The sequence below is a fragment of the Teleopsis dalmanni genome, chromosome 2 (genome assembly GCF_002237135.1).
Source record: "Teleopsis dalmanni isolate 2A chromosome 2, ASM223713v2, whole genome shotgun sequence".
Taxonomy (NCBI): Eukaryota; Metazoa; Arthropoda; class Insecta; order Diptera; family Diopsidae; genus Teleopsis; species Teleopsis dalmanni.
This window is the reverse complement of record NC_051847.1, coordinates 192,211,059-192,224,370: the sequence shown is the minus strand read 5'-3', so window position 1 is coordinate 192,224,370 and position 13,312 is coordinate 192,211,059. Positions and strand designations below refer to the sequence as shown.

Here is a 13,312-nt window from a genome sequence, read left to right as displayed (position 1 = left end):
AAAAAAACAAACTTCAGAGGATCGACATATAATATTAAGGTCCATCTAAGGAGAATGTAGATCTACTCAATTAGCTAAAAGAGTGATTTTAATTCCACATTCCTTGTTATTGTGTTTAGAGTGATGAGTATATAAGAATGAGTCGGACGCACTAATATATGTAAGTATCTGGCCAATACAAATGTTGGAAATATTGCCAAGTGTATTAACTTTGATATGTAACAGATACATCAGAGATAATTTTTTCTGGTATTTTTTTATTTAATATTATAATATATGATATAAGTTTCAGCATACTTTAAGATTTAAAAAAAAAATTACTTTTTAAAATTTGCTATTTGATATGAAGTCATATATGTATTTACAAATAAAAGCATCAGTTAAATCAAATAGTTACTACATTTATTTGATTTAGCACTCTGTGGCTTTTACCTCTTTTGCTTTACTACTAAAGTGATCATATAACTTTGTTCAATAAAAAGCTTTGTTGCTTTTTAATATTTTCCATACGTATTCAAGAATCTGTTGCAAATATAAATCAATTTTAATTTACATCAATAATAAACAAGGGGCTCTACGTAGAAAATAATAGCTGAACAAATTATACAAAGAAAACACATTTTCTTTTAAAATATATTGTACTTAAGCAACAGTCAAAAATTAACGACGTTCTGGTACGACATTTCAAAAATTGTCAAATGGTCAAATGAACAAATTTGAACTCTTACTTGCAAAAAGATCTTTTTCTTTTTCTAGACAAATCCTAACCAGGTATCTTGGAGTGCATTACCGTCTCAGAATGATTTCTCTGCTTGGAAGTAGCGTTCTTTGGTGTTCATAGCTGAGATTGGTATTGAAATATTTGATAGGACACAGTGGTTTAGAAAAAGACGTCTTTACACAATACAAAAAAGCTGACATTACTAACACATCCCAAGCAGACACATCGGTGTGCATTACCATCTTAGAATAATATATTTGCCTGGCAAGGTTATTGATTTGGGTCTAGACTGCGACACTGTAACAATATATTTTTTATGTCAATAGTTATTGGCAATAATTATAATAAATTTTTACGTTTGTAGGCCGACAAGATGTTTGGCTAGGGACTCTTGCAGGCGGTAGAATAGTTCTATTAAAGTCGTAGTGCTCTCCATATATGTTTATTATTACTTAGTAATCATTAATATAATAAATATGTTTAAAACAATTTAATCATGAAACAGAATTGGAGAGAAAGATTGAAGAAGATAAAGAGAAATAGAAGCAGAGAGAGAATGAAGAAAAGCAGAGAAAAAGAGAATACAGGAATTCCATACTAAATCGAGCTACTACTTTGTTTAAATTTGACAAAAGCACTTCACTCTTGATTAGTATTAGAAAGATTAGCTGATATAGTCGACTTCGAATTAGTGTAATTGATAGAAATATGCATCTAAGATATTTTCATTAATAGTACTTTTTTAAATTATTGAATTTTTGATATATATTATTTAAGCTATATATATATATTAAGATATATATTATTATTTATATTATTTGGTAGCTTTTATGGATATAAAACTAAGGTTACAATCAAAACAATATCAAATAAACTGCAAATAACTATTCATAGATGTTAGTGAATAACTCTTGACGTTTCTTTCAAACATACTTAATATTAGTATTTTATTATGTATGAGAAAGTTTGGATAGATTGATTACATTGAATGGGAATCAAGATAAGGTATGTATTATATAAATACACTATATGTAATATTTTTTAATTAATTAATTATTTTATTAACTAATTATTCAATTAATATTTTAATAATATTAATATTTCTCTAATTAAATTTTTTATTAAAAGTTGTTACTCATACGCAGTGTTGTGTTCTGAATTTCATATTAAATCTTTTTGTTGCATTTCACGTTTATAACGTGAATTTTATTTAATATTATTAAAAAATTTTTCATGAAATCTAAAACTGTTATTCAACTTACATTTAAAGAAGATTTTGCTTTTCAATAGAATTGAGAAAAATATTTTGCAAAAAGTATTTATGGTTGTGCATTTTAAGTTTCTCTCGTCGATCTCATAAGGACTTATTACATATTATTATCTGTAAAAATGCACAGTGTTCCATTCCATTTCCATTTTCCATTCAACGAACTGAATTGAGGGATTTGTAGTTTACTAACGATTCCTAGTATTCAGTTTCATAAATAACGGAAAAATGAACAAATTTTAAAATGCAAAATACAAGCTTACATGCATTGCGTTCAGATATGTGAAATAAATTATTATTTAAAAATTAATGTCAAAAACATGCAAAATTTAAAACTTTAAATATATTGAAAAAGTACAAATTTTATAAAAATTAATAGAGAAGAAGCACTACAATATCTTCAACTCAAAGTGAATACATATGTAATAGTATGTAAAGGTATGCAATTTCATATTCTATTTGAAATATTTTTCTTTTAACTTAAAATAATTAATTTAGATGAATAATAATACACAAAATATTCATATTGGTAGTAGATATATGTTTAGATTTATTATCTTAAAAAATATTTATTATGTAATATTTTATTATTTTCAATAATTAAATTTCTTCATCCTAATGAATACACATTCGAGTTTTTATTAAAATTAAGTTTTCTTTAAAATTTATTAGAAATTTATATATTAAATCAGTTCGAAATAGTTGGAAGTTTATTCATCGTATGGTTAGAACTTTAACTTTTAGCTTGAATTGTGTCTCTCATTGAAAATTAACTAAAATATTTGAATTCTTAAAAATTCGCAAAAAACGAATTCTTTTTCGAATTCCTTGTTATATAGAAATATGTGCTGAAGAAAATTTTAATTTTTCAATTTCGATTAAATGAATTAAATGTTCTCCGAAGTTAATGAAGAACTGAATAAATTTCAATATTTTGGAATAAATATTTTTACATATATTCTTATGTAAAAAAATTTTCATACATCACATATATAAAAAATATGGACGAAGTAAGTCAAAGTTTTAAATGATTGGTCAAGCTAACATAAAGAAGCCTTTCCTGGTCGGTTTTTTATTTTTGAAAAACTGACGTTAACTTTATGCCAAAGAGATAAAGTTAAAGATATTAAAATATATAAAAATTTCTTGATGTATAGGCAGAAAAATACAGTCCATGTGACTGCTACTTATACGTCTTCTTGAACGTTATGGATATTATCATCAACTTTATGTACAATATAAAGATTAGAGCGAGAATCAGTAATACTTTTTTTTGCAAAAAACGTAACCTCACTGAAGACATCACTATATCATTTTTTTTACATATTTATGGTGCATCCTTCCCCTGATCGTCTTAATATTGTAATAATAACATATTCAGCAGCAGTTAGCTACTGAATATTTCTTCTCAATGTTAGATTGCGAATAGTGGGTGACGTACACTTTATTCGAATTAAATCAATTAAATTGAATATGACTTTGACTCAAGTATGTACTAGTATAGAACAATTTTTAAGTTTATAAGGGAAAATGAAATTGTATGTATTATAAAACGGGCCAATAAAGTAAATCTGGAATATTTTCAAAAACAGAGTACCAGCAAACGAAAACCAAGGAATTTTTTATACTTTCTCACGGAGTGTACTAAAAATATCGGTTAAGAAATCCTGAATCAATCTATTATCAGTCAAAAATAAAGGTTTAACAGTTGTAACTTATCATTTAAAAGTTATCGCATCTCAAAATCAAAAAAACAGCAAAACGCCAAAAACTTTTTGTCCAATTCAATAACTTCATTCATTACTATACTATGTATATTTAATTACATTTTAATAAATTAAATTGCATTACTTTCTACTAATAATAAATAATGATATAATTAGCTTTCTTTTAAAAGAAAATTATAAAATTTATTATAAATTGGTTTAAATAAAGTGTTGAGTATATGAATTTAATTTTGTTAATTACAAACATTTTGGTCTTATTTAAACATATTTGTTAAATTTTATTTTGATGTTATATTGCATTAATGGAAAATAAACAATAAATGAAATATATAATTATGAAGTAATATGCTGAAATATTTTACTAATTGGTTTTTTGAATGCATTTGTGGTAGTTATTATAAGATAATAAATGCAGCAAATATTTATATCGAATGATATCAAATTGTACTAATATAATAAAAATAAATATAGGTGTTATTTTATAATTTAATTACAGTTAAAAATTTGTTTTAATTATATCAAACATGTCAAATACATTATTGTTGTTTACATATTTGTTATTTAAAATCCCCAAAGTATAATTTTGTATGAAAAATATGAAACTAATTGCCATAAAATTCAATTTACAATACAGAAAACATATAATAGTTTATCATATTACATGGAGAGCAAAAAAAAAAAACTAAAATAAATTTAAAATACAATAAAATTACCATAAAATGCAATTATTATTGTTTACCTAAAAACTTAAATAATACCAAGTGAGTGTAGAAAAATTTAATTAACTTCAAAAAATAAGAAAAGAAGGATTAAAGTTTTAGAAATTAAAAGCATTTGTTTTGTTTAATATAGTAAATGAAATTTATTTACCACAACAATTTAGATTTATTATATTTAGTAAACAAACTTTATTTAGCAGAAATTCAATTAAGTTAAAATTTAATTATATGCTACATCAAAGAAAAAATACATGAGAGATGATATTTTAATCAAACTGAAGTGCATGCAGAATGATATTAAAATTTATTTTTTAATACTATTGCTTTTATTATATTATTTCAAAACATATTAAAATGAATTAAGTGTATATAAATTTGTTCTTATATTTATAATGCAAGGAAAAAGGATATCGAGCAACATAACAATGTATTATGTCTCTAATGAATCTATTTAGATTGTTTATTTGTCTATCTATTCTGTCAGTTAACAGGAATATTACTTTCTGAGTTTTGATCTGATTGAATAAAAATTCACTTAGAGACTTTTTAAGAACCCAAGTCCAAATTTAGTGCACAAATGACTAAAAATGGTGGAATATTTTTGATAGTAATCAGATAAAATAAGTGATTTAAATAATGTTAGATTAGATTATATATAAAGAGGGTACCGACTCCTAACGGAGCGGAGCACCGTGACCATAGTTGATCTTTTGTGTTGCTATAGACACTAACCGAACATAAGACATTCCGCCTTTCCAAATGAAAGCTAAAATGTCAGCCGTTGAGTATATCCTAATGTCAGAAAGGGAAAGTAATTCTTGACCCAGTGAGATAATCCTGGCCCAGATCAAAGCTGGACAGTCACAGAGAATGTGACTGAAAATCTCGTCTGCTTCTAAGCAGAGTCGATAAACTATCTCTTCGGAGAGATCTATTTTGTTAAGGTAATAATGTAATCCGTGGTGACCCGTTAAATATCCCATCATCAACCTCAACTCTGTTCTGCTGAGGAAGAATGATTCAAATGATTTATGTTTAAATAGCTTTCATTAAATTAGCTCAAACTTGAAAAGATTTGAAGTAAATCTTTTGTTCAGTTTAATTTAAAGACTAAGTAAAATTTAAACTTTACATTTCTTGTAAGACAGAAAATTAAAATAATTTATCTATTCCAAATCGGAATCTTAAATCTTATATGTTAAGTCAGCAATAAATAAAGTTTTTAAACCTTATATTAGATTTTGAAGCAAAACACATCAAAACATCATCAATATAGACGATAGAACAAAGTGGATGACGTATCGTAATCCTGATGATGACTCTCACGGAGAGTCGAAATATAGAGTATAATAAAAAATATTAAACTTTTAATTATTTAACAAGAAGGAACTTACAGCTAGATGAAAAATATATAAAAAAATATTTTCATAAACAGCTCAAAAAATAAATTAAAAAATTTATTATTTCTTATATTTAATTATACATAAATAATTTTTTGAGACTGCAAGCACCAAGGGTTGAATTCGTACCCTGCCATTTTTAAAACTCAGAGTCAGCGTTCTTTAGCCAGCTGACCTAAGCCGTACTTTTCACATATGTCCGAACTTGGTGCAAAATACAATAGTTTCTATTAAGTCAAGTAGTCACTTTCGTTAGAACTGACACTAAATTTAAATGTATTAAATAAATATATGTGTGAAAGGTATTGAAACTTCAACAACTACATTCAATCGTATATACACATATTGCATAATTTAAATTAAATATCTTATATGTAATTTCTATATGTAAAAATATGTTGTTTTAGTGCTTTTGTTTAAATAATTATAGTTGTGATTTATTTAATATGCTTATAACATATTAAATAACTAACAATACAACAAGGAGCCTCAATTGATATAAGTGATTTTAATATATTTAAGATTTTTATCAGTACATTTGAGTGCTATAAATGGATTTCTCTGTTTAGTTTTTAATATTTAAATTTTAATTACATTTTCATATGAATTTTGTGTTATTTTTATTATTGCAATGAAATTCCTGAAACACATTCGAAGTGTACACGCACATATTCGCCCCTCAACGCACAACTACATACATAAAACACACCTTTAGACAATGTACACACAGGATACTTGTGTGTTATCCTTTACATCTGAAAACCAAAACGTGCTTAATACTTTGCTGAGGTCATGATATGCTATTATATTTTATTAGATCAAGTTAGCATGCTCCAAGGATATTTTTTTTTCATTTTTTTTTCATTTTTGTTGCTTTACTCTTACATAGAGAAAATCGTAAATCCTATTTCTGTTAGTTTGTGAATTAATAATTCTCTAAAAAGCATTTTACCACTTAAACAGCAAAAATGCTTGTACATTCATGAAAACTTTACGTTTTTTATGCATTTATTTTCTTTGTACTTTGTATTCTCTCAGTTGTAGATTAACATGAACTTAGTAACTAATTTATCATAAGTCAAAGGTCATGGACACTGTTATTATTATTACCTTTATTCAAATTGTTTTGTTTAGGTTTTGTGTCCGTATGGTAGGCATACAATATCTTTGTAATTAGTTACCTTGTGGTAACATGAAACTTATAACTTTGTTAATGTTTTTGTTTTTTTTTTTTTTTGTTTTTTTTTGTAAATTAAAGCCACATTTGCTTAAGAGTAGTTATGGAAAATGGCTTTGTGAAACTTTTGTCAGATAAGCAATTTGCATGTTAACATTAAAATTTGCACTTACAATTTTTATTGCCTCTTCTTTGTGAAATATGTTTCGTGGGCGTATGAGTAACGCAATTCAGTAATGCTTAGCTGTTGCACATTCACTGCTCCTTATTTTTATGGTCTTCCCGGTTGAAAATACTGAATTTCAGCAATCAGACTTGGAAAGTTTTTGGCAGTAATATGGTTCAGCTGTTGCTTTGACTAGTTGGGCATGGAAAGTACTTTAAAAGCGTCATTAACAGGGTAACTAATATTTCATATTTAAACAAATTTCTTAAGGTGAGGTAATAAATGTCTGGAATTGGTTGATATGAGATTTTTAGGGTGTAGAAATAATTAGAAATTATTATAACCGTGATAAATAAATAGAAATATAAATATTACAAATAATTTAACAAGAAGCGGATTGCTTCAAGTTGACTTATAGTTGTAAAGTTTTTAGCAAATATTTATAAATAATTATAGTAATAATATTTATAATGTAGTATTTGTCTGCAACGACAAATAATGAATTTCAAAATGATTTATAATAATTTTTTTAAATATTACTGCAATTAATCTGCAATTATAATAAAAGCTTTTATTTAAAATTAAAATGTAATGATATTCATAATTATTACCTACTAAATAATTGAATTCCACTGTATAGTCTTTAAAAATACCGGCAGTTATTTTGTATGAATACTCTATTGCTCTAAAATAATATAATATTTAAACAAATGCATCTATTTACCAATTCCATCTAATTTAATTTATTAAATCAATTTAAATTTAATTGTGGATTTTATAACTAAAATTTAAGACTTTAATTAACATATATATATTATATAAATGTATGTGTTTATGAAATTTCAGCATCGTTTTTCATCGGTTATGTACTTAATTGATGTAAATGCTCACGAAAGCTATTAGTCAAACGATTCAAATGAGACTAGAAGATAATGATAATAAGATGAGACTATAAACAACAATAACACAAAATAGAATATCAGTTACTAAAATAGTTATTACTGAAATTTTGTCTGTCAGTACTCCATAGAGATTTTAATCGATACACGTTTATATTAATAAAAATTTTGTTAAAAAATATTATATTTGCCTCGATAAACGTATAACACAAGAGACATTTGACTAAGCTACTCTATGGAGGGTGCAGAACCATATTATTTTTGTTATATTCTATATTACTATTTGATCGATTATAATTAATTAAGGAAATGAAGTCAAAATAATTATTTTTGACTGCATATATTATCAATATAATAACTTTAATGATTCCACAAGAAATTTAAAAAATATTAAATGATTTGCTCAATATACACAAAATAACTTTTAAAATATAAATTTTAGTTAAATAGCAAATTCAGTACAATATCAAGCTTTCATCGAAAAATTTCAGAAGAAATATATTTCAATATGATGGCTTCGAAATTTTTGTTTAAAATTTTAATACGTGCTTCGTTGTTCATATTCTTAGTACAGGTAAAATTTTTAATTATATATTTTTTAAAAATCTGAATTTTTGCTGATATTAAAGGCTATCACCAAATTTGAGTTTACAAATATTGTGTGTAAATCACTTGATAAGGAATTTTCCAATTTCGAATATTGTTTCTTAAAATCGGTTAACCGCTCATATAAGTATATGTCTTTAAAAGCTAAACTTTATAAACTGCCAATAACAGAAATAAAGGTATGTTTAGAATATATATTTCAAATAACAATAATTCAAAAATTAAAATTTGTATATGATTTTATTTCTTGATTTAGGTCCGATATGCTCTCTTAAAAAGGGCAAATGGTTATAAGCCATTTTTATACAACATAACATTCGATGCTTGCGAATTTTTACGATCTCCTAATAATCCAGTAACAAAAGTAGCGTTCACATTGGTTAAGAAACATACAAACCTGAATCATACCTGTCCTTTTGATGTAGGTATTTTACTATTGAAGTTTTAAAAAAATATTTTATAATGTTTTATATCTTAGCATGATTTGATTGTGGAGAAACTTGATTCAAACTATGTGGCAAATATACTATCACGTTTACCTTTTCCGAGTGGAGATTATGCAGTCTATTCAACATGGTTTGCTTATGATATTCCACGGGCTGATGTCAACATATACTTAAAGGCTACAGATTAAACATTAATTTTTGATTGAGAATTATTATTGCTCTCCTGTATTTAAATTTATTTGAAATTAATTTTATTAAATTTTATTTTGCAAATACTTCTAAGTTCTTCCGACTACTTTATTATCAACTATAAGTATTACTCCTTTATTACAGAATTCTGGTGTTCTATTTTTAACAGTTATATTATATGTTATATTTTAAATATAACAGTTTACTTTTTTAAGTTCAACTTCATTATATATTATATATCGACTATTACTTAAAGATATATAATATTTAAATAATTACTAATTTGATTTAATTTAGTTTATTAAATGAATTTATTATTATAGAACATTAATTTATATTTATTATAGAACATTAATTAATGTATAGATTATATATATGTATGTGTTTTTCATCGTCTATGTACTTATTCTATGTACTTACTTAATATAAATGTAAACGAAAACTATAAGTGAAACAATTCAAATGAAACTTTATATAAATAGCATTAGAACAAAACAGTATATCAGTAGTTGTTACTGAAATGTTCTTTGTCAGTCCATAGAGATTTTAATCGATACACGTTTAAATTAGTAAAAATTTTGTTAAAAATTTTGTTATATTTGCCTCGATAAACGTCTAACACAAGAGACCTTTCACTAATCTACTTTATGGGGGGTAGAGAACCATATTATTTTTGATTACATTCTACATAAGTATTTGATCGGTTGTAATTAATGGAGGAAATAAAATCATAATAATTATTGTTGACTGCGATATAATAACTGTAATGATTCAACGAGAAATTTAAAACATATTAAATGATTTGGTCAATAAACACGAAATAACTTTTAAAATATGAGTTTTAGTAAAATAGCAAATTTAGTTACCATATTAAGCTTTCATCGTATACATTTTAAAAGAATTTATGTAAATATTTGTGATGGCATCAAAAATTGTATATAAAATTCTAATACGTATTTCATTGTTCATATTTTCAGTACAGGTAAAATTCCTAATTATATATTTTTAAAATATCCTTATTGTTTATTATATTAAAGGCTGTTTCCAAACTTGAATTTACAAATATTGTATGTAAATCATTTGATAAAGAATTTTCCGAATTCGAATATTGTTTCTTAAAGTCAGTTAATCGCTCATATAAGTATATGTCTTTGAAAGTTAAACTTCACAAACTACCAATAACAGAAGTAAAGGTATGTTTCGTATATATATATTTCAAATAACAATAATTCAAAAATTAAAATTTGTATATGATTTTATTTCTTCATTTAGGTCCGATATGCTCTCTTAAAAAGGCTAAATGGTTATAAGCCATTTTTATACAACATTACAGTAAATGCTTGCGAATTTTTACGATCGCCTAATAATCCAGTAACAAAAATAGCGGTCGCTATGGTTAAGAAACATTCAAATATGAATCATACCTGTCCTTTTGATGTAGGTATTTTACTATTAAAGTTTTTAAAAAATATTTTATAATATTTTATATCTCAGCATGATTTGATTGTGGAGAAACTTGATTCAAACTATGTGGTAAGTTTACTATCACGTTTACCTATTCCGACTGGAGATTATGCAGTCTATTCAACATGGTTTGCTTACGATATTCCACGGGCTGATGTGAACATATACGTAAAAATTGCTGATTAACTTAAAATTTAACTTAAATATAAAATAAACATTAATTTTTGATTGAGAATTATTATTGCTGCCCTGTATTTATTTTTATTTCATATTGATTTTATTAAATTTTATTTTGCAAATATTTCTAAATTTTTCTGAATAGTTTGTTTTCAACTAGAGGTTTTACTCCCTTATTACAAAATTGTGGTGTTCAATTTTTGAAATAAGACAGTTTACTCTTTGAGGTCAACTTCATTATATATTTTATATCAACTATTACTCTAAGATATATAATATTTAAACAATTGCATCTTTTTACCAATTTGATATAATTTAAGTAAATGAATTCAAATTTAATTACAGATTTTATAACTAAAATTTAAGACATTAATTAATGTATATATTAAATATATGTATGTGTTTATGACATATCACCAACGTTTTTCATCCGTTATGTACTTAATTAATGTAAATGTCCACAAAACAGTTAGTGAAACAATTCAAATGAAACTTTAAATAAACAACATTAGTACAGAATATCAGTAGTTGTTTCTGAAATTTTGTCTGTCAGTAGTCCATAGAGATTTTAATCGATACACGTTTAAATTAGTAAAAATTTTGTTAAAAAATATATATGCCTTAATAAACGTCTGACACAATAGACATTTCACTGCGCTACTCTATGGAGGGTAGAGAACCATATTATTTTTTGTTAAACATAAATATTTGATCGGTTGTAATTAATTAAGGAAATAAAGTCAAAATAATTATTGTTAACTGCGACAGTTATCGACATAATAACTTTAATCATTCAACGAGAAATTAAAAAAATATTAAACGATTTGGTTAATAAACACGAAATTACTTTCAGAATATACATTTTAGTTAAATAGCAAATTCAGTGACAATATCAAGCTTTCATCGTGTAAATTTCAGAAGAAAACTTTTTCAATATTTAAAATTTGTACTCAAACATAAACGACAATGATGGGTTCAAAATTTTTGTTTATAATTTTAATACGCATCTCGTTGTTCATATTCTCAGCACAGGTAAAATTTTTAATTATATATTTTTAAAATATCTAAATTTTTGATGATATTAAAGGCTACTTCCAAATATGAATTTACTAATATTGTGTGTAAATCACTTGATAAGGAATTTTCCGATTTCGAATATTGTTTCTTAAAGTCGGTTAACCGCTCATATAAATATACGTCCTTAAAAGTTAAACTGTATAAACTGCCAATAACAGAAGTTAAGGTATGTTCTGTGTATATATTTTTCAATTATAATAACTCAAATATTGAAATATGTATATCATTTTAATTCTTGATTTAGATCAGATACGCTCTTTTAAAACGGGCAAATGGTTATAAGCCATTTCTATACAACATAACATTCGATGCCTGCGAATTTTTACGATCGCCTAATAATCCAGTAACAAAAATAGCGTTCACATTGATTAAGAAACATACAAACATGAATCATACCTGTCCTTTTGATGTAGGTATTTTACTATTGAATTTTTAAAAAATATTTTATAATGTTTTATATTTTAGCATGATTTGATTGTGGAGAAACTTGATTCAAGTTATGTGGCAGATAAATTATCAGTTTTACCTATTCCGAGTGGAGATTATGCAGTCTATTCAACATGGTTTGCTTATGATATTCCACGGGCTGATGTGAACATATATGTAAAAATTACTGATTAACTTAAATATAAAATAAACATTAATTTTTGATTGAGAATTATTATTGCTGTCCTGTAAATTGATTTTATTAAATTTTATTTTACAAATATTTCTAAATTTTTCTGACTATTTTCTTGTCAACTTTAAATATTACTCCTTTATTATCTGATGATTTGATCTAGATATTGAGTGTACTAAGTCGTACTAGTACAGTTGATCTAATATTAGCCGTATTATGAAAATATGTGTGGATTAGCATTGTCAAAATGAAATAAAGTAGCTTAACTCTTTATTTGATCGAGTTATTTTTTTCGACATATAGATTCAATTGTATTAATTGCTGATACTGGAAGGGCAACGACGCTAGTTTTTTCGTTCAGTTTATGAATCACTCATATTTTAAGATTTTGTTTTAAAATCACCTGACAACACATTCTGTAAAAGAATTATCTAGACATATTTATATATAGTTTCTTAGTGATGTTATAATTGCTAATATTCTTTAATCGACCTTTATTTGACTAATAAAGTTTGAATCAATTTAATAGGTTTTTTTGACACGACAAGAACGTAAAGCAGCTGTCAAATCTAAATTTTCTGAATAAAATCGAGTCATTTATTTTGTTAAAAATCTACATTTAAGTTTTTTTTTATTTATAATTTCTACTTAAATATAT

General features: G+C 25.0%; 3 protein-coding genes across 3 annotated transcripts; all 3 read left to right on the top strand.

Moving 5' to 3' along the window:
- The first annotated feature begins 2,989 nt into the window (after positions 1-2,989).
- LOC119676456 lies at positions 2,990-9,316 on the top strand. The gene is made up of 4 exons (XM_038087696.1): positions 2,990-2,998; positions 8,706-8,861; positions 8,939-9,103; positions 9,161-9,316. Exons 1-4 carry the CDS (start codon positions 2,990-2,992, stop codon positions 9,314-9,316), a joined length of 486 nt encoding a protein of 161 aa, XP_037943624.1.
- Positions 9,317-10,345: 1,029 nt separating this feature from the next.
- On the top strand, positions 10,346-10,967 carry LOC119676455 (the record flags this gene model as incomplete). Its single annotated transcript, XM_038087695.1, has 3 exons — positions 10,346-10,510; positions 10,590-10,754; positions 10,812-10,967. Coding segments are annotated over 3 exons (486 nt in total), but the record flags the coding sequence as incomplete, so codon positions are not given.
- A 929-nt stretch (positions 10,968-11,896) lies between these two features.
- LOC119685936 lies at positions 11,897-12,669 on the top strand. The gene is made up of 4 exons (XM_038100350.1): positions 11,897-11,990; positions 12,046-12,201; positions 12,280-12,444; positions 12,501-12,669. The coding sequence occupies exons 1-4, from the start codon at positions 11,925-11,927 to the stop codon at positions 12,654-12,656; spliced, it is 543 nt and encodes a 180-aa protein (XP_037956278.1). The 5' UTR covers positions 11,897-11,924; the 3' UTR covers positions 12,657-12,669.
- The last annotated feature ends 643 nt before the right edge of the window (positions 12,670-13,312 follow it).

Coding starts and splice junctions, on each gene's coding strand:
- LOC119676456 (XM_038087696.1), top strand. Junction 8,862..8,938: donor TGCCAATAACAGAAATAAAG/GTATGTTTAGAA, acceptor TTCTTGATTTAG/GTCCGATATGCTCTCTTAAA. Junction 9,104..9,160: donor ATCATACCTGTCCTTTTGAT/GTAGGTATTTTA, acceptor TTTATATCTTAG/CATGATTTGATTGTGGAGAA.
- LOC119685936 (XM_038100350.1), top strand. CDS start 11,925: ATGATGGGTTCAAAATTTTTGTTTATAATTTTAATACGCATCTCGTTG. Junction 11,991..12,045: donor TGTTCATATTCTCAGCACAG/GTAAAATTTTTA, acceptor ATGATATTAAAG/GCTACTTCCAAATATGAATT. Junction 12,445..12,500: donor ATCATACCTGTCCTTTTGAT/GTAGGTATTTTA, acceptor TTTATATTTTAG/CATGATTTGATTGTGGAGAA.